Here is a 22,335-nt window from a genome sequence, read left to right as displayed (position 1 = left end):
TTTAACGTGGCGAGTCTGGGCAGGTGGAATTTTCCACTGACGAAGTGAGAGGGGGAGAGGGGTGAGGTTCTAATCAGAGCAGAGAGGGTGAGAAGAGTCTCAGGTGGGGAGACTGGATAAAATGAAAGCAGTAAGGAATTAAGTTGAGCGTTTACTCTCTGACTCATTACTGAGTCATCAGTCACAAACGACAGACCTCGCTTGTCCTGACGATGAGGCGGTACAGGTACTGGTCTTTCAGGTCTTTGGTGTCTTCCAGTTTCTCCCTGCGGACGCTCACAGCCACAGGTCCCAGCTTATCGTCTGTTCCGAAGTAGTTAGAGTGCTCTGGTGAAGGACAGATGTAGAGAACAAGGTTAGAGTTTGTGGTGAGGACAAAAGGTTAATTAATTCCTTTAAGTTTATACATGGAGTTGTGTTATATATCTGGAAGGATACAAAATATATGACGGGATGGATTTTAAAGATAGACTTTAAATTAGAAATGCATCCTCATGACATGTATGTCTCCAACTAGTCAGATCACAGATGATTTATATAATATTTTCAGCTTCTCAAATCTAAATATTTAGTCACGCAATAGAGAACTATGTATTTATTGCTGGTCATCAACTCAGGGTTTAGTGAACTATGATTACCTTTTTTAATATACATGCATAATTTGAAATTTTATAGACAATTAATCGTGAAAATAAACGCACTAATACTCTTTGACTCTTTACTTTTGAGAAACACGTTTTTCAGCCAAAACCTTTTTTTATTTTAATAAAAGTAGCTTCATGTTTGAAACATGGTAATTAAACACAAGCAGTTGAAAAAACCTAAATGAAATTCAGTTTTGAAATTCAAATATTAGGATTTAAATGAAGAGATATCTTAGTGAAGATTAAGTAGATTCCAAATCTATCCAGTCACTCAAACTCAGATTTTAGTTTTTGATACTTGGTGATACAGATGCATTAGTGTCTGGATTAAAATGTACATAAAAATACAACTACATGTGTTGTAAGATTGACAGTGGAGGGGAATGAAGTCAAGGACAAGACTGAGATAATGATATGTTATCTACTAATCAATACTCAGGTAATTAGAAAATCGATTTAGCTGACACAAGAATTACTCGGAGAAAATGATAATTACCTTTAAAGAAAGCTGAGGCTTAGACATGTCAGAGACATTTTACTGATGTTGGAGCTATAATAATCATATAATATAATAATGATAATTTGACTTAATGTTCAACAATAGTCTGCATAAAACTATAAAGGAACAAATGTCCTCAGTCTTAGTCCTCAGAAATACAGGAATGTATGTTGTGACTGATTAGCACTGATGGCATAACACAACACATTCATCCATTAAGAGGCTGAGACGCTATCAACACTTCACAAGCGTCTTGCACATCCTCTTCTAAAGCTCTTAAGCTAAGCTGTGCTTATGCCAGCACCATCGGCATTGAGGGAGTCGAATCACAAATTGTACAGACACTCGAGGAGGAAAGTAGCTTGATAAGTAACTCCTCCTCTTCCTCACCACGCTGACTTGAATGAACCAGGATGACGTACATGCTAAGAGACAGGGCGGCCTCTCCTCCACGTCATGTCCTGTGGTGAAAATGTCAAGTCTTCTGACATGCACACAGGGCACATCGCAGCAGATCTCACACACACACACACACACACACACACACACACACACACACACACACACACACACACACACACACACACACACACACACACACACACACACACACAAGCAGTTCAGCTGGAAACAAGCCAGCAGATGTACATATTTTTGGAACGATAACCTTTATCTGTTTGGCTGCAGGCCTGATCTTCTCACTCACACTCTCACACGCACACAAACACACATACACACACACACACATCATCTTTCACTAATTAGGGTGCAGCCAGATGATGCTTGCCAATAGGAAGTTTCATCTACATTGTCTGAAGAGGTGATGTTGAAAGGAAATGCCCACATGCACATGTACGGACAAGCAAACATAAGACACACACACTTCTTCCCTGCTGCTTGTGACAATGGAAACCAGCTGCACTGGCGGAGCATGTGCTACTTTTGATCATGCAGAAAGGCAGGTGGTGTATCACCCGCTCAGAGTTTGCCACCAGTCCAGCAGCAGGTACATGTGGAATAAGAACTCTGGGAGCGCTGCCAGTTTGGCCGCTCTGTTCTGCTCTGCTCAGCAGCTGGATATTAACACACTCATGATGATGTGAAGAGTGACTCTGGAGAGGGACTGGCGCACAAACGACATCTACACAGTCTAATTCACACACAGACCAGAATGGCGCTCACTGGAGTGCATGCATTCGCCAAGGCCCTACAGTCCCCTTAAGAATTGTTTTTTAATTCACTAGATCTTTATTTGGATCTGCACCAAATTACACATACATTAAATATATTTTGGTAATTTCATCAATACACTGATCAATCACTAAATGTAATGAAATAACCATCATCATTTCCTAGAGCCTAAAATTTTACTTTATCATGATATGAATCAAAGCACCAAAATATAAATTAATGTTTGAATAGAAATAATAATTTTAATAATAGACTTAACAATAAGGCATTGCTGCTGAAAAGTACAGATAATGAAAGTAATATTTTGCTGATAACTAAGATTCTAAAACGTTGTTTGACTGATTCCTCATTGTGTTCTCAGTGTGTGTAGTTTATGTCTTTTTGTGTGAGACAGTTTTACCTTTGCCATGGAAGTAGTCTCTGTAGTACCTGGCCCCCAGGTCTACATGTTCTATGCTGTACAGTTTCAGTCTGTCCAGTCTCGTAACCTGCTGTTCAATAGGCACCTCCAGCACTGAGACACTGGCGTTACTCCTCCTCAGCCACCCTCTTCCTCCCTCTCCTCCTCCATCTCCTCCGCGCTCTGCTGACAAGCTGAGGAAGCTGATATTGCGCTCCCCGTGGCCCCCAATCTCATTGAGGAAGTGTGGGCAGCAGAGGAGCATTGGGCTAGAGCTGTGGGCTCCAAGTGGGCCATCCAGAGGGTCCATGCTCAGGGAGGGTGCTGTGGAGGCAGGTTCGAGGCTCATGGTCAGGTCTTCAATGCTGGAGTAAACTGGCTCATTCACACTAGTAGCAGTGGACCTGGGGATAGACAGGGACACTGAGGCAGCTGATGCCCCGGTGGCAGTGTTCCTCCTCTGGGTGGCATAGCCCCGCTGGGCCGCCGCTTCGTGGAGGTCAAACAGGATGCTCTGGGCGTCAAAGTGGACAAAGCTCTTTGGGCACACCCACTGTTTGTAGGAGCCATCTGTTGAACTGTCATTAGTCTCTCCTTTTCCTCCATCCAACTCGCATCTGCTCGAGCTCCGAAGTTTCCTGAACAAAGACGAGGTGCCGAGTGACGACTCTGTCCCTCCACTTTTCTTTCTCACCCTCTCAGCTCCTTCCTTCTTCCCTGTCCCTCTGTCGTCTCCACCTGTGGGACCAGGTGAGGGAGCAGAGGGAAGCGGTACACTTGGTGGCGAGTCTGGAGTTCGCAGCAGCTCCCCGAGGTGTACAGGTGCTGAGCTGCGCTGGTCAGGCCTCTCCTGGTGGAACTGGCTGAGCATGTCGAAGAAGCTCTGCTCAGGGATGCCCTGGATGTCGATGGAGGAGGTGCTGCCGTACTCTCGGAACAGGATCCCCATCCCACCACCTCCACGAGCCTCCACCTTGGAGCAGAAAGGGGAGTTAATTTTCAGTCTGTGATGACATGTGTACAGTTAGGTGCTTTCACACGAAACCTGTTTATTCCAAACAAACTCTGGAATGTTTGCACATTTGGTTCTACTTGTTTGGACTGATGTGAAAGTTGTCAATCAAACTCTAGTACAATCCTAACATCTGGAAAGAGATTACCTGAAAATGTGGGCTATGAAACAAACAATGGTGTGGATCCTATGTATTGTGAAACCACAGTCATTTCTTGTAGTAGAAATGTGATTTCAGTCTGTGACTTTAGGTTTAGTGCCTGGTTTTATTTTAGTAAGTCAATTGAACACAAACCAAAGAAAAGCTAAAAGTCTTGTATGGACCAGAGGAACCAAGCTACTGGTGTTTTAGACTCACCTCATTCTCATCCTGCTCGCTGAGTGTCACTTCACTGTTGGAGCGCTGTCGCAACGGTGGGAAAACTCTCAGACTCAAAGGTGAACCTCTTTCATCTCCAAAGCCCCCGACCCTGAACTCTACATCCCTTGATCGTCGCCGTGGCAACCTTGCAATTCCTCCCCGCACCAACCCGACGTCAGATGACAAGAGCGATGATGAAACTGAGGTGGAGCAGTCATCTCCATAGTGATTGCTGCTGATTTGCCCATTCTCAATGAGCGACTCTCGGGACTGTGCACGACGCGGAGGCCACTCGGCGATCCGCGCTCGAACCCCCATTTTGGGCACAGACATGCGTGGCTGGATGGCAGGGTCTGTGGGGGCTGGGTGGCCATTGGGGGTGTGACAAAATGGAGTGTGCTGAGACAACACCCCTCCTCCTCCTCCTCCATCCAAAAGGTCCGAGGAGGTGCAAGTGACCCCTCTGTCTCTGTAGTTGTTCATGGCTCCCCAGGAGAGCTCAGGGCTGTGGTGCAGGGGGCTGACATCCTATGTCCGGAGGGGTGCTGGGGAGGAGGGAGAGAAGGGGCCCCAAACAGACTCTGCTGACAGTGCTACGGCCTCCAGCTCCCAGAAACATTGCCTTTAACTGGCAGGGCGGGAAAGAATTCACTGGTCCATGATGGACCAGAATGAGTCAGGACCAGTTCTCCTCTTCTTCTTCTCTGAATATTTTCACTCTGAGAAAAGAAAAAAAAAAACAAAAACAGTTTCAACAATTGGCAAAAAGAAATCTAAAACCAAAACAAATTATATTTAAAATACTGAAACATTTTAACAAACAAAAACTGAGCTCTGAAACCAGAAAAAAGTGACTCACTCAACTCAACTGTAAACCAGCGTGAGGCTGATAAGCAAGAGAGAGAGAGAGAGAGAAAATAAGTTGAAGGATGTGACGCAGGATTTGTCCCATTGAGGCTAATCTTCAGGAGGCTGACAAGGGACATTATTATCACACACACACACTGTGCTCACGAGTGTGCGTGCATGCAAAAACACTCAAATAACCACAGGACATAAAGGCTGCAGTGACGATGCAGCGTAGCTCGTGACCGATTTTGTCATCATGCTGACACTGAGCTCCACATAGCTGAGTCACGGAAACATGTTTTCTCTCCATTTCTAAATATCCAAATTCATCTTTTTTTTTTATGATGATCTGCAAAAAAAAGTTTTTATATCAAAACCTATGCACAGACTCCAATATATCTGTTAAAGGCCTATGTAACTGAGCTCTAAGGCACAGATACAGGAATACTGTCAGATTGGTTTAAATCCTAACACTCTACTCGCCCATCATAGGACAATGAGCTTCTACTTCTGCTGCTGTAGTGAACAGAAGAGATAGGTCTGATGGTGCCAAATGAAGAAAAGGAAACAAATTCTCAACACAATTCTCTGTCAAATAATTTCTCATGCTCCCAGCAGCCTGCAGCTGGACACAAAAATATTTTAATATCAGCGTAAGAGTAAATGGCAGGCAAAAAAAATAAAAAAATCTCAAATAATTTTGAAAACCCTCCGAAGTCACACAACTCAAAACTCAATATAGACAACATGATGATAATAACAGTTTGTGAGGTGGTTTGGATATTCTGAATGAGAGCTTCAGCAAAAAGTCTAAAAATATAAAACATACATCTGTGCTCTAGTGCTGCTACTTTCCACTTTCTGTCTAATCTCATTCTCTATTTTAGGTCTCTGTTCTGGGATTAAAGTTCCTTATCTACACAAGTCTCTGCTCAAAGCGACAAAGTTATTCACATATCTACTCTAAGTGTTTTCAGAGAGCAAACATACACCGTCTGAAAAATGCAGTGTATATGTGGATGGATTGAGCACATTTATACGCACATGCCTGCGCACACACACCTTTTAAATTGTTGTTGGAATCCAGTTTTCCTATACCATGCTATTAACACAACTCTCATGAAATCCCAATGATTTACATTATATCCTGTATTATAGAATTGAAACATAAATAACATTTCATTAAATGCCAATTATTGAAGCATTTTCCTCATCAGCTTTTAATTAGATTGACCTTTTGAAATTTCTGTAAAGCTCTTTTCCTCGATGAATCAGACAGAAGTGGATTATGATTCAACCCCTGCCCTCTCTGTCTCTCAAATGCACACAATGTTTCACTGTATAATCGTTTGGACTAAGATATAACCACAGTAAAATTTAGGCACTTTCACTGATTTCAAGACCTAAGTTTGAGGAGCTAAATACTCTTTCCAGTAAGTCTAACAGCCTACAGAGTTCATACGAAGAACAACTTTGATGTGAAAACAAATATGTGCTTGTTTCTCTCCAGCTGCCTCAGAATCTCACAAATGTCGACTTCTGGGCCGCGAACTTGTTATGAAGTCCAATTTGCATAAAGTTGAGCTTTCCGTTGATTCGAGGCAGCTCATAGTGGTTTGTGTGTTTTATGATACACAACGTCTTCTTTTATGAAACACAATGTCCTCTGCTGAATTCATTTCTGGCCCCAAGACTGTATTACTCAGTCACTCATACACGCACTATCAACAAAACTCATTCACAGCAAATAAAATCCCCAACTCGTCATCAGGCCATGCTAATGTATCGTGTCTTTGTTTATGGCGAATCAAAGGCACTTAATGTCCCAAGAGTCCTGCTCTGATCATGCTTTCTGACAGAGTCTTTCCTCATCCGGAGAGCTGTCCTGTGATCCACTATCAGGCCCAATCCTACACTGTCCAGCCCCAGCTGCAGGAGCTGCCCGCAGAATGGCTTTATTATGTGTCTGAGGTGCCTGTTGAAAGAGGCGGTGGAGAGAGTGTGGTTTGCTCTTTATTAGTGACTTCTGTCAGCACAGAGCCCATCAGTGACACACACACACACACACACACACACACACACACACACACACACACACACACACACACACACACACACACACACACACACACACACACACACACACACTTAATAGAAAACCACAGAGTGACAGATAAAGACTGGAAGACATTTTTTTTTTCCCCTGTAATAAAGTTGATATGTGAGATGGTTCTCACAACATCAATACAACAAGACCGTTGACAGCCATGCTAGAGGTGAGGTTTTACTAATGCACAGTGGTGCTTTGAGCTAAATATTATTGTCAACATGCTAATACACTCACGATAACAATGTAGAAACGCTTAAGGTCGCGTCTGCAAAACACTCTTAATTCTGATGGGAATGACATTAATAATTAGCATTATCAGATTATTTCTGCCCACTTAGGGGCAGCATAGACAAGATGGGAACACATCACTGACATGTCACATTTTGGTGAAAATCTATACTTGATTGCAACTTATTTACATCTCCGTTACAGAGCAAAATACCTGATCATTTGGACATTTTCTTAGTCCAATATTAATCCTCCTTTTAGCTACGCTTTTGGCCTCTATCAAATATGAATATGTGACTGATATCTTATCTTGGCTGCTAAACTCCACTATATTCAGTTAATACATAGTCATGTATTTTGAAGCTGAGCAGGGGGTGCACAGTGGTTTTTAGGAGCTATGGAGCTGAAAACATTCTCTAGCAGCCAAAAGTGATGACGTAGATTGCACATCAATCGGATAATGAGCTGAAACTTGCCCTAAAGCTTTGTTAAGACAAGCAAAGCCACAGTATGTTTTTCTGTTGGGTCATCACTACTAGTAACCCATTTCATGTTGTCACTTGATGTTCTGTTAACAATATAAATTACCACTGCTTAAGGGCTCATTAAGGTTATTACAATTTAACCTGAGGGTTCCATGAATGTCTGAACAACTACCAATTATTCTGCGGTAATTATTTAAGTTAAAACAGTAAATTATGGTAAAGGGAAGTAAATACAAGGACAATCTGAAATTCATATGACCACAAATGTGCGTACAATTGTGTTTCTCATCCAACTTATCAAAAGAGCCTTGTATTCAGCACGATGACAAAACATTCTCATCTCAAGGAACAAGCCTTATTAAAGGTTTAAAAAGCATCACATGGTTTTCCTCAGCTAATGTACCTGACAAACAAAATCCAAAAGCTGTGCAAGGAGGAAACAACCCAAATGTCTTTGCCCCAATTAAGTAACTATAATTGCAAACAAATGAGTGGTAACAGCAGTTAAATGTATAAAAAAGATATCATGTTAAGATAAGTTATACCTCAGGTTTGGAGTGCTATCTTAATAGTACCTGATAATAAAAAAGGAGAGATAGTGGCAAAAGACCGTATCAGGAAACCAAACATCCAGACTTTGACTGGATGTTTCCTGTTTTTGTGGGGTGGGGCAGACAGCAAACAGCTTGGGTGTGTTCAAAGTAAGGCACTTCTTTTAAGGCAATCAACAACATTATAAAATATGACTGATGACTACATAGAAAAAAAAACCACACAAAACACACAAGAAGAAAGATTCTCTGCCGGCTTCAGTGAGAACTTTAGTGCAGACTTCAGTGAATAAAAGTGCAGACATTTAATGCCTTTTAATTATTCACATATAGTAGTTAGTTAGCTCTGAGTTGTACCCAGTCATGCCCATTCCCTCTCCCTCCACACCCACACTGACTTGCCTTGCATGGTGCATGCTTGGCCCATGCACCACAAACACACACAGAGGCTGGTAATTACCCTGGTTAGATGGTTGTAATGACAGAGTTAGCACAGGAGCACAGCTTCCAGAGGAATGAGTGCACTCAACATGGAGGAGGTGCCACTGTTGCTGCTGCTCTGCCACAGAAATGTGGACAGACCTGAGATCAGTGCGGAGAACTTGTCACAAATGGAAATGAACAGAGATGAGGAGGGATAGACCAGCCATGCGTTTCTGTCAGAGCCAAACAGCACATAGTCTAATTATATCTGCAGCAGGGATGTTAACACCATGCACATGAAAAAAATATACATTCAGTACATAGACCAAAAGAATCTACAACCATCTAAACAATAATCAAATGCAAACATAAACCAGCGTAACAAGGAAAACAAACTCCAGACTTAAACACTTACTGTTAAATGTTTAGATACAGCGAATGACAAGTGCGAGCTACATTCATTGTGAGTTGGTTTGAAGAACAGATGGTGGTTCATATGAATGGCAGACGTATACAGTACTGGCAGGGACACACGGGGGGACCCTCTTTCATGTCACTATGACCTCAGAAGCACAGGACAGAGCAGGAGACCAGGGCCATCACAGGTCGGCCACATCAACCTCAAGTTTTTTAAAGCCAGATGATTTGGTGAATTAAAAAACTCAAGGGAGGTTTATTCAGGATATAACCTCAGGTCATATAAAACAGTCTGTAAGGTGTGTCGTCGCTTTAAATGTTGCTGCCGCACAGAATAGTGGGGTCGCTTTTTCTCCGTTCCTTTCAGAAATGATGGTCCATAGTTTTCTATGCTTAAGATAAGTGAGGAAGCACTGAAGCTCCTTATCCTTTAGATAATTTGAAATGCTCTTATTTTGGAGGGCACTGACATACAAAATTACAAATTTTCCATAACATCCATTAATAATTTCCTGGGAAATTAGTGAAAATGTTGTGAATAAATTCCTTTGGTCAGCCCTGATCTGGAGCCACACCAAAATTGAATGGGTTATTTCCTGACTCATCCTGCATCCTTCCACCTAGTTTCATGGAAATCCGCACAGTAGTTTTTGTGCAATCTTGATAACAAACATGTATCTACAGTCAGTATGAACAGGGCGATTACTGCAATGACTAAAAGATATTTCAACATTAGTACATATATTTCATTCAACAGGCGTCAATGTTTCTGTCCGTCTCATTTCTGTAGGCGTACGTGACAAACGGAGCTGCAAGCCCCTGCTTTTAACCTGGCCTCACTCTTAAACCAGGATATATGACAATAGTGTTTACTTTCCCTGCTGCAGGAAAATGTCCCCCACAAAAGTCTTGATTTTGCCATCATTAGCACAAGCCTCATGTTAGACAGCAAAATCAGTCATTACAATGCAACTGCATGGTTCAGAAAAAGATGTAAGACTTTTGAAGAAACTTAAACTCCAAGTAAGATGACATTTTAACTTGTTTAATGGTCATACCGACGACACAATGAAAGACTGGTATGACTGGTACGGCCTGGAAATATCAAACAATATTTTTATGGCATCTATATCACACTTATTGTCACAACTTCCGAGTCATATCAAACCTAGATGAGCAGGAGAAAGTGGATGGTTAAATTTATTAAAAGATCCACATGTGAATTTTACCTCACGTCTGAAACAACAGAGATTTTTCCTCCAGCTTTTGCTGCAATCAAATAAAAGCATAAGAAACATATGGCTTGGAAGAAAAAATATTCAAGACTGAGAGGATGCCTCAGAAAAAATTGAGCCCCATTTACAGGCTGACCAGTGTCTATTCCATCAACAACAAAACCTCTACAGGAAACTCTGAAAACAACATTGACATGTCAGAACGCTGGACTGGAAGGAAACACACAGCCAAAGCCTTGGACTCTGGTCTATATTGGGCTTGTAAGTGTGTTTGTCTTATCTTGAGGCGACATCTCTCTATCTCAGAATGAGGCTGAACTGAAATGCAGCTCTCCCTGTCTCCCTGCTTTCCTCTCCACTCACTTTCCTCCTCCAGTCTCTCCCGACCTCACTGTCATTGTCTCCATTGATTTCCGTCTAAATTGTTTTGCAGAATCCCGCTGATGTTGCTCGTGTCACTTCTATCTGCCTGTTTGTCTGTCAGGCTGCCATCCCATGGCACTGACACCGCTCGAGAGGAGGATGATGACAAGGAGGAAGACCAGGGGTTGGTGTGAAAAGAGCAAGACTCATTGAGCATGTGAGAACACTCACAGTCAGAAACCTGCATAATAAGTATTATGCTTTGGATTCAGTTGGAGAATTATAAATTGCAGCCAACATCACAGTTCATTATCATTGTTACTCTCTGGTTTATCTGCGAGAGACAAATCAGACGACTGGCATCTGAGGTCAAAGAAAAAACATAGGGAAGGAGATGAGTATCTAAATGTTCAGATACTGTAGTACTTCCATAAGATTTCCCTAGTGGCCTTCAGTTTCCTCAAATTATCCAGTTCATCGCCAAAGACTCACTTTCTTTTTACGTTGAATTTCTCACAGTGGAGGAGAGCGGAAGTCAATGTGCCGGGAGCTGCGGCTCAAGGGCATTTAAAGATGGTAGAGACTCACCAGCAGCGGTGTCATAAAGCCCAGATGTCTAATTGAACGAAGGCCTTTCTTATATTAAGCAGATGTACTGAATAATATGAACACATTGTCCTTGATAGTGCTTCTACAAGTAGTAGTAAATAAAATTATATGTATAAATATATTAGTTTCCCTAAATTTGGATTGTTGTTTGGAGAAGAAAACAAGACATTTGATAAGTCACCTTGGGCTCAAAGACTGTGGTGCGCTGTTTACATGTTTAATTGATTGGTAAAGAAAATTACCAGGTTGTTGCTATATATGATATAAGAGAATGTATGGCTAATTCAGTTATAAACAATCTACAGCATAATCAACACTAAACTAATATACTCAGAGGGGAAACAGCTTAAACTCAAGTCAACCTAATTATTGTTTAAACTTGTTTATTGATTGTTTGTTTGGGCAATAATATGTTGTTGTTTTGTAAAACAAAAAAATGTCCATCACACATTCTGGAACTAGAATATATAACATAATAAAAAATGCAGAAGTCAGGGATCGGCAGAGAAATGCTCACGATTACCCATAACACCCAACACAACCCATAACAAATGTTGGGTTTGAATTCAGCCAATCGTTACAACCTGACAAATCTATCCCGCCAAACCTTACAACTAAAATAAACAATGCCTGATGAGGGATTAAATTGCACACCTTCAAAAACACAGACACACAACATAACACAGAAGGTGTAAATGATACCTTGTTCTGCCTTCAGCTGCAGGTGAAACGGGTGTGGTGAGGTCTGGCGTCCCAATACAGGAAGAGGAAGCCGCGTATTTTACTCTGTAGAAAAACGGATGTAGAAATGAAGTTTAGTGCTTTTCAGTGCTAGACACAGTTCAGCTCAAACTCTGGAGTTAATTTTCAGTTATTAAAAGAACTCAATGTTTTTTGCCTTGCATGTGTTATGAGTTTTGCTTTATGCATAACAGACACACAACAGACAGAACCACATGTGTCATATTGACGTTTGTATGGTATTTCTCATAATCTGTGAGTGGCAGTAATAATTGAGGACATGCGTATATGTGTGTTGCAGCAGAGCAGCTGTAATCAGTTCCACGCTCGTCAGATCATCCACATACACACGCCTATTGTTTAAGAGGAGTCTGATGCCTGGGGGTGGTCTATCTGTACTGTAAACACATTTGCATACACACACACACTGGTTTGCACACAAACAGAGCTTTAAACACCACTGTGGCCTCTGTAAAAACGTATGTGCTTTTAATATCAGCTTAAATACTGAACCAGAAGTGATGTGTATAGAAACAAAAACAGCTGAACTGCTACAGACGGAACAAATGACTGTGCCCCTCACTGTCTTCATTGACCTATATCTTCATCATCATCTACGTCCACCTTTTAGCTGTTTCTCATACAAAAATAGATGGATAGATGAATGGAAATACAGAAAAAGAGAGGAGGCAAAGTGAAGGAGGCTGTGCATTGTGATTAGAGGTCGAGGGGGGAGGGATCCTCAAGTACAAGTAGGACATGAAGAGTGGGTGAAGTGGGGCCAGGGGGTGGGGGTGGTTGGGGTTCTGGTGGGAATCAGCACACATAATGTCCTGAGGGGGAGGCCCATTACTGTCTGAAAAATACATTTCCAATCAATACTGATCAATCAGGGTCCACTTATCCTGCCACGGCAAGCTTAATAACACTGTCCTTAGCAGAGGGGGGGAGCAGGAGTGGACAAGGTTCAGTGATTGTGTGTGTCTATTTTCTACAGAAAGGCATCAGCTCATAACAAAGCTGGAATTATCATCATGGATTTAAGGCTCACGCTTCAATCTACTGCTCTGAAAATGAAATAAAACAGTAGGTAAAAACCCAGCCGTGGCAGAGTGGCATTCACACCTTTCTGTCTGCAACCGTTATCACATACACTCATACACAAGTGGGATCAAATTCCAAGTTAGACCTACAGCTGCATGCGTACTTAAAGCCACATCTATTAGTCTTGGTGTTGACAGAAAGTTCATCTGCAATGATTTTGGTTGTATAATCTGCAGATTAATCAATAATGGAAACAATCATTAGTTACAGCCCTACACACACAAGCATTGACATTTGGAGCAAAAAAATAATATTTGTATGGTATTGCTAATGTTGAGATAAATTTAAACTAGCAGCTTGTAAATATTATTTAAACAGAAGATTTCATATGTCTTTGAGGCCATAAATATGCTATGAAGCTAAATTAAATGTAGTTATCAGCAAATATAGGACATTTAAATGTTTATTAATGTACAGTATTTTTGAACACTTATAAGCGGAGGCTGCTGTACTATCAACAGATATGAATGACTATATGGTAAGAAAATGCCTGATATAGGAATAGTTATAGGTGCTATATAATACATTCATAAAAATTGCACATTTATTAAATGGCATTGAGCTGCTTATAAATCTAAATGCAGGTTAAGTGTTGCCTTTGTGTTTTTACCTCAAATTTAAACACTGGCTTCATCACGTAATGTCATTTCAACTGATGCCCACTGCAGATACTGCAGATGCCATTCAGTAGCAGTTGTGTTTGTATGGAGTTTTGATGCCTCAGGCTGCAGCCAGCATGGCATTAACAGTTCTTCACATAGGCCAGCCGATACTTGAATCACAAGTCGTGGCCACACATGAAATTAGTGATATGGTCAGAAGGTCAACAGAAGCAGTGAAGGGACTCACAGAGAGCGAACCACAAACACAAAACTACAGCCTCACAAACTGCCACCAGGTTGAATCATCACCTCTGTGACTCAAATTCAGCTTTAAATGTTTGGTGTGAGGATCAGAATGCTGGTTTCTGTGGTTATGCTACTATTCCTGAAGTACCTGCACCTGAGCATTTTTTTTTCAACCATTTTCTTATGTCAACACAACACTGGCAGAAAGATGTTGATCTATAATAGCATGAACAACCTGTACAGTCCTCTTGGTCTGATGAAGCAAATGTGTCAGAGGATGAAGACAAACAACCTCTGTGGCTCCACAAACAGCACATCCACCACATCAGTGAACCTTCACTTGGACTAGTGAAATGTGGACAAGAGACGTCCAAACCTCTGCCTGTTGGAAAGTCAACTAGGTGTCATGTGCTTGCTTCTTTGCCTTGACAAACCAGTTGCAGAGGATTTCTCAGGGTCTCTTGCATAATGTCTACTCATTATCAACAGTCTCTGCAGCCATCTGGGAATCTCTATGCCATTGATGACATAAATGGAGGGTCATAACGATGTATGTTGAGAAGAACCTGTTTGCAGACACTCAGTGTTGCACTAAATGCACCGCAAGCCCAAAGTTAAAACGGTTGGGAGGCGTGTGACCAGCCGAAACTATGCTGTGCGCTAGAAAAAAAAGGTAATTGTGTAGGGACAGGAAGCTTGAGATTGGGGCTTTGTTGATGTCGTGGAGTTTTAACTTTCACAGAGCCAGAACAGAGTTGGCGTCCACCCTCTGTGTGCACATACTGTATGTTTACAGTACAGTGGAACCACGAGTTTAGCATAAATAATTCTATCAATAAATAAATGAATCTGCTGTCTAATTACAGTAGAAGGGCCCACACCGTTGATGGGATAAAAAAGAAAGTCCATGTGTGAGTCTGCAGACGTGTCAGTGCCTTCACCATTACTGGTATTATGTTGTGATTAAGATGGGATTACTGTCACAAGTCAGAAGCACGAATATTTCAGAGCATTTAGGGTGTCAGAGCTCAGCCTTGAAGTTTCCCTTCACACTGTGAGGTGAAAAGCAGCAGGAGGAACAGACGATCACGATATCTGTGCCGCCTCAGACTGATGCTCCTCTACTTTCATGTCTGGACCTCAAGTGAATGCAGCATTAATCCACAGCAACATCTCACAGAAGTTTCAAATATTTAGCACCTTCATGAGTTCATCTGTTGGTATTAAAGGAAAAAATGTTAATTCCCTTTTTCTCTTTCCACTTGTGTGCTATATAATTTTTTTGTGTATTTACAAGTTCTGCAACGTTAAAAAGCCCACAGTGATGGGAGCTCCTGAAACACCCTGTCAATAGTCCAACTGATAGTTCCACGGAATAACAATGTCCTGTGACATCACAATGGCAGACAATTTGCAAAATGCACACCTGTCTAACACGCCCCCAAAACTTAAACACACAAAACCTAGCATTTTGGACAGAGGCTGAAAAGCGGAGCTGCAGCAATGGAAAGTATGAGGAAAGTGATGTGATGTGTGTATGTAAACCTTTTCAAGTAATAATCCAAATTAAAATAATGAACCTTAACATGCCAGAGTATGATATGTCTTCTTTAAACTAAACATACAAGGCAATTTATGACAGAATAATGAATCATCAAGTTTGCTAAGTCATTATATACAAAAATATGAACAGTTTATCTTTTACTTGTAATTTTGCTCTTCGGAGACAATAATTTACTGAATATGCACGGATTGACATAAACCACATCTCACTTCAGTGTCCTTTTTCTTTTTTTTTTTACATATTATGCCGTAGCGTAATGAATACACATGCTACAAGAGAGGGAGGGAACCCCTTGCACTGAGGGGTGGGAGCCCCATTCACACTCCAACACACAGGGGTGGGGACTGCCACACTTTCATCCCTTTCACATCTCGGTCACACCTCACGCCCCTCAGTCCCCCTCTGTGATTCTCGCGGCCTCGTCTTATACGAACTGCGACAGTTAGCAATGGTTATGGCCACGAAAAAAAAGAAAAGGATTTGGAAGGTTTGTTTCATTTGTTCCTCACAAGTGAACGACATGTGGCTCTGTCCAGCTGTGAATATCTTCATTGAGATGAATTCAGGATGGAGTGGGAGTGTCGCATGAGGGAAAAGCAACAGAGAAGCAGCAGAGTGAAACCAGACAGTGTGCTCTACAAGTATCACTGTGTGCTGTGAATAAATCAAGCTCTGATCGATAAGCAGCTGATCAATACAAGTGAGATGTTATTCTAAAAATGAGATTGATGATCAGCAGAGTTCAGTGTTCCAGTATGAATCTGCAGAGTAAGCATGCACAGTTTGCATTATCTGACCAAACACTTAATACTGCTGTCCAACAGGTCAACAAAACTTGATATCCATCAGAACTATTTCAAATTGTGATTATACAGGGCCCATTTAAGACTTTAAAGACTTTTCCACATTCATTCTGACCCAATCAGGAAAAATATCAGTAATAACAATTACAATTGTTTATTGACATTTATATAACATTTCTGTCAGTGACTTCCAGCAGTATATTAACATAGTTATTAATAGTACCCTAACTCAATCATTAAACATGTCTTAGACCTGGATAAGCATTATACTGATAATTGAATAGACAGACAGATGAACCAATTAAAAACATAACTATTAAAAGGTCCACATGAGAGGTCAGGTATTGGCAGTAATGGTACTGGAGAATTTTAGGTTTTCTTATTTTTCTAGAATCCGATATAAAAACATTTAAGGCCTCTGTTAATTAGATTAAAGCCTTTTTAATCCCTTTAATTGCTATTTTAATGGAAACTGAAATCAGTACTTAATAAGGCCTGCAGATACCCTCTTATTTACTCCAATGGTCATTTTTGGAAAACCCCATTTAACTCACAAGTACATAGGTTTATTTCAAATATTAATATCTTTTAAAAACTAATATGTCTTATTATTTCTGGATAAGAAACAGATGATTGCGCTGTGTTAATGATATTCCAACCTGAGCTTCCTTGACATAAACAAAAGCAATTACACCCAAAAATCCTATACTTCTTAATTTTGTAAGAATTTAGTAAAGCCCAGTGGCTGTGTGAATTAACTCTAGGCAACATAAGGGGAAAATACAGTGATGAAGTCATATGCAATACACAGAGCTCATTTCACCAAAACCACTTGGAATTGCTGCTGTAGCTGTTCGATCGTTACGCTGGCGCTGGTTGCCATGGGAACGTGAAGGTGCACCAACAAGAAGATGTATGATGTAGGCGGTGGGCTGCAGGCAATCAGGACACACAACCTGAGAGTGGTGCGGTACATAATATCACACAGCAGCACAGTAAATCCACATAACATGACCAGCAGTTGGTCTCTCTGCAGCAGCCCGGTGCGTGATATCACTGCAGCACACTGCATGTGCTTTACTGCATTGACTGAAACTTCAAGCTCTTAAAAAGGTGCCGCTGTGGGTTACTGTATTTCTTTATTTGACTTTGTCTATAGAATGTTCTCCCTTCTCCCCCCTGTGGTTACATCACTCTCCCCTCACTCCGTCTCTGCAGGGCTACTATAGACCACATGCCACGAGAGCATCAAAGCTATAGTCTGAATGGGCTCGAAACTCCTCACAGACATGAGAAAGCTTATAGGACTTTAAATGTGCTCTCATCAGCAGACTTCCAGCATCTGTTACTTGTTTTTGTTTCCATAGCGTACACTCCAATCGAGCAAATTCTTTGCATTTTCTATAGATGGTCATATCAGACACTATCTGTGCTGAATTACTGAATTAAGCAGCCATATGCCCGGCTTCAGAGCAGCTGTAAGAAGAGACTTTTTGAATTATATTCTGCAGAGTTTGAACCGAGTGACAGAGTAAGTACAGAGGTTTAGCAAAGGAGTGACAATGGTGAAGTTTACTGTACAGCTGGAACTTTATTGGTGAGGCCACCCCAAAAAAAAACCTTGGACCTTCCTGAGTAACAACTTGACAAGTATCTGAGAAGAGCTGCTCAGTCTGACAATACAAAGTGTAGATGAACATGTCCTGGTTCATACATTTGTGTTATGGTAAGTATCTGTTCTTGAATACCAAAGTTGCAACGGGTAGTAAATCAACATACAATTTTAAATCTACAATTCATTATTCTGTTTTTTTAATTTTGGGCAGCTGGTCAGACAAAACAAAACACTTAAAGGTGATCTATGATTACATCTAGATTTTGTCAGCTACCTGTTGCAGCTCTACTGGAGAGCAGGCCCACATTCTGTCGTGTAAACTGCATTCCTGTGCAGTGACATGCAGGTCTGTCACAAGAGCAGCTGAAAGGAACACATCGGCTTCACTGATTATTTAAACCAGAGACCAGAGGGCACATTCGTGACAAGACTAACATGTGTTTCTCTGATGTGAAGGGGACAGCGTTTAGATAAGTAATGTGGAAATCAACATTTAAACAATGAGGTTTAAGCAAGTAAAGGATCTTAAACTACATGTTTAAGGCAACATGCCCTGAGCCAGGTTATTGTATTCTGTCCCGATAGGTGTGTGTGTGCTCAGCAGAGGGGTGACTTACACTGTCACAGCTGTTACGGCTCCCACAGAGACATCTCAGGGGAGCGCAGCGGGCTACTGCTGCTCCACACTGATTAATCCAAGGCCGTGCACAGGGACCATTGAAGGAAAATACGCACATACGCACGAACGCACTCACGCACACACACACACAGCTGCATGTTGACTCCAGCAGTTAAGACATTATGGCATAGTTAAATAGTTTATAGTATAAATAATTCAGCAATGATTATCTTCTATTGTCTCATTTTTGATGTAACTTTTTTTACTTGTGTTTTCATTTCAGAATCATCTATCACATGTTAAAGATTTATTAGGTTTATTTCGGAACGGAAATGTGCTACTGCCTGTCTGGTACCTTCATGTTGACTCAAAATAAAAGATTTTAACTCACTGTCGCTCACATCAGAGGTGAACCAAATGGAAACCATCCAAATTTGGAGTCATTGTCAATATTCTACTCAAGGAACTGTTCGTCTTGGCAATGTTTGCTAACAAATACAACCCTATTATTGCTACAGTAGTGGTAACAGTAGGATGTTCTTTCATTATGTAATAATGTTCAAAATGTGATACTTGTATGATAAAATAAATTGAGTTAGATGTACTTAAATGATTCAATTACTATATTATATGTTAATATAGAACTGAGTTGAGGTGAAAAAAAGCAAAATAAACTCTGTTCATTTGGATCATTTCCCTGTAGAAGGATGACCTCTCTATCTGTGCATGGGTGGAAAACACAGACTTCACTGCTGTGATTAATCACAACATACAGAATTATAAAAATGAATAAAACAATCATGCCTTGTACAGAGACGGCTGGGTAAACACGCCTGCCATTTACTATATCAGTGACACATGCTTTTATAATTGGGAATAACGTTGGATTTATGTTTGCTCACCTGTCAAGAAGATGATAGCTCTGGAGGCAGACTGTGAGAGGGATTCCAACTAGTAAATACATCTGTCATATTCAATCTGTCTAACACAATAGTGATAAGCAGGCAGTTCCCCCTTTATGCTCAACAAGTGCGGTCTGGCAGCATGAGAGCAGACAGAGAAACAACAGATTAGCTATTTGTGCTCCTGTTTCCAAACACTCACCACTAAGTAAGAGGACTGTACAGCAGAGACAGATTTTCTCAAATTAGCCTGAAATATTTTGACCGTTTATGAAACAGGAGGCTGTAATTTGGTTGCACTCTGAGGTCAGCTACAATGTGTCCAAGAAAAATCAGCCAGCTGATGATTATTAAGGGGTTAGTAAATCACTGGTCAATTATAATAATCTCTCACAAATCTTATGAACACACACACATAATAAACAATGAAAAACAAGTTATCAAAACAGCAGAGCTCATTTTACTGCCTGCTGGTAACAGATCAGTTGCAACAAGCATATTTAGTATAGAGTCTCAATAGCTGCTTTTACACATATAAAGCATTCAATGCGTATATAATATTTTAGAGCTTTAGTTGTGCTGTGCTGGAAATTTTATTTCACCTTGGGAAAGTTCCAGTCTTTAGGCTACGCTAACTGGCTGCTGGCTCTGTTCCATGATTAACACATAGACATGAAAGTAGTTTCAATGTTCCCATTTCACTTCCAGCAAAAAAAGGTGAATTGACCAAAAAGGGAAATCTGTTTTTCTGATTTCACACTGTATTACATACAGGCGATGATCTTAAGTGACTTTGTTTTGTAAAGGCATTAGATATTAACATATTTAAGATGATTTGTTTATTAGGTAGTGCTTTATTGTACAGGTTTGTAAATTACCAAAAAATACACTTTCTGGAAATTGTCCTGGAAAAATGTGTGTAAGTTGGCACTATAGTTAGAGGGGAAAAAAGAGACCCCGAACCCAACAGGCATTCTGCTTTTTATGTCTGAACCCGATCTGAAGCCAATGCAGTTTATGTGAGCTTTGTGAGTTTGTGTTTCATATTCCTGACACGAATGGTTGTTGCTTGTTTTCCCTTAATAAAGACAGATTGATTTTGCTACTTATAAAATAGGACTAAGCTCAAGAACCAAATTTTTATATTGCACAAATTACTGGAAAAGACATTGTTTCTGTTCTCAGGTATTTTTCTACAAGGATACCTTCACGCAGAGGAAGCGGGGGCAGGAGTGCGTGGACGTAAAGGCTAAGTGTTATGTGCGAGCTGCTGGTTATTTCAAGGTTCTTCCTGTAACCAAATCAGAGCAGTGACAGACTAATGAGGCTAAATGATGATGAGGCCTCAGGAAGAGACGGCCTCCAGCAGGGAGAGGGGACGATGTGTCAAACAGCTGGGAGAGAGGCAGGACCCCCCCCCCCCCCTCCCCGGAAGCTTTACATTTATAGAAAAACTTTATCTGGCAGAAAAGAGCTGTTCTCATCATGGACAATGTCCAGTGGGGGCCATGGTTAGAGTTGCATTGCAATAGAAAATGTCTTAAGTCATGTACTGATGATGATGTGATGATTATTGATCCCCAAAGAGGAAATTGCCTTCTTCATGGGGAGGTCAAAGGACAGGGCTAACAGCTTGGTTTCATGTCCTTAAAGTACACCTCTGAGAAATATATACTGAGCTGCTGCTGTCTACTGACATAAACAGATGTAGGCTCTCACTCAACAGTCGCCCCCTCATCCGGGTCTCAGCCAAGCAACAGTCCAAAGAGTCCATCTCGCAACTTCCAGTGACTGGATCAGCGAGGGTCAAGCACGGGGTAAGCTTCAATCAAAAAATTCCTAAAGCACATTCCTCCCTGCACCTCACTTAAAACAGATTATTTAATCAGTGTGGGCAGAGAAATGAGCCAAAATGGGTATTTAAGGCTAAGAGCAGGATCTGGCAACATTTAGGATTACTAAAGAGGAAAAACAGATCTCTACAAGTCAGTGTTTCTTGACTTCACACAAGAAACAAGTGATAACTGATCATGCTATATTGATCTCTCACAGTCTAGTTTGGATAATTGAGAGCAAACATTTTTAGGGGTTTGCCTTTCACACAGCAGGAGATTGTCAGGGTCAGACACCTTCACAGCACCATGTCCAGAACATTCAGGTCATGATGTGACAACACTGTTGACGTCAAATATTTTTTGTTTACAGCACATTGATACTCTTGGGCCTTATTGCCAAAAGCTCTCAAATGTTGTTGTCTTTCCAAATTGACATCTTCAACGGGTGCTCCAATAATATATATACAAAAGCTCCCTGACTGGACTCCACCCAGGGAGCTTTTGTCACAATCCTTTCAAACAAACCACTTGAATGTGTCACTGTGGTCTGTAGGAAATTGGAACACACAAAGCATTTTTTGGAAATTTTAGAGACAAAGCAATTTATCCAAAAATTACAGCTTAATCAATAATAATAAAAAAAGTATTGCTACTTGCAGCCATAATCCGATCATTTTACTTTGATTCTCCTGTCAGCGTCACTTAAAACATGCTGCTAAACTTGACTGAGAGCATAATGTCATCTGTGCTCAGCTACAGCTTTTAAGCACGATGGCGATGACAGTGCCTTGAGTGACATTCCCATCAGTTAAATGTTTTACATAGCTGACAGCGCTGTCTTTTCTGCACCCTTCTCTCCATTAAGCATCAACATCGAGTGTGCATGCGTATGTGTTTGTGTGTTGTGTAGTGTGTAAAGTCAGACAA

General features: G+C 41.0%; 1 protein-coding gene across 2 annotated transcripts in view; it reads right to left on the bottom strand.

Moving 5' to 3' along the window:
- sipa1l3 (signal-induced proliferation-associated 1 like 3) overlaps positions 1 to 22,335 on the bottom strand; it is a 68,370-nt gene that overhangs the window by 24,807 nt on the left and 21,228 nt on the right. For both annotated transcript variants that reach the window (XM_069534328.1, XM_069534329.1), the window contains exons 2-5: positions 12,080 to 12,163; positions 4,105 to 4,826; positions 2,735 to 3,707; positions 197 to 327 (exon numbers count right to left, since the gene is read on the bottom strand). In XM_069534328.1, coding sequence (XP_069390429.1) covers positions 197 to 327; positions 2,735 to 3,707; positions 4,105 to 4,590 — 1,590 coding nt within the window. In that variant the 5' untranslated portion in view covers positions 4,591 to 4,826; positions 12,080 to 12,163. The remainder of the gene's footprint in view (positions 1 to 196; positions 328 to 2,734; positions 3,708 to 4,104; positions 4,827 to 12,079; positions 12,164 to 22,335) is intronic.

This window comes from Paralichthys olivaceus, chromosome 11 (genome assembly GCF_024713975.1).
Source record: "Paralichthys olivaceus isolate ysfri-2021 chromosome 11, ASM2471397v2, whole genome shotgun sequence".
Taxonomy (NCBI): domain Eukaryota; kingdom Metazoa; phylum Chordata; class Actinopteri; order Pleuronectiformes; family Paralichthyidae; genus Paralichthys; species Paralichthys olivaceus.
This window is presented reverse-complemented; position numbering and strand designations above follow the sequence as displayed.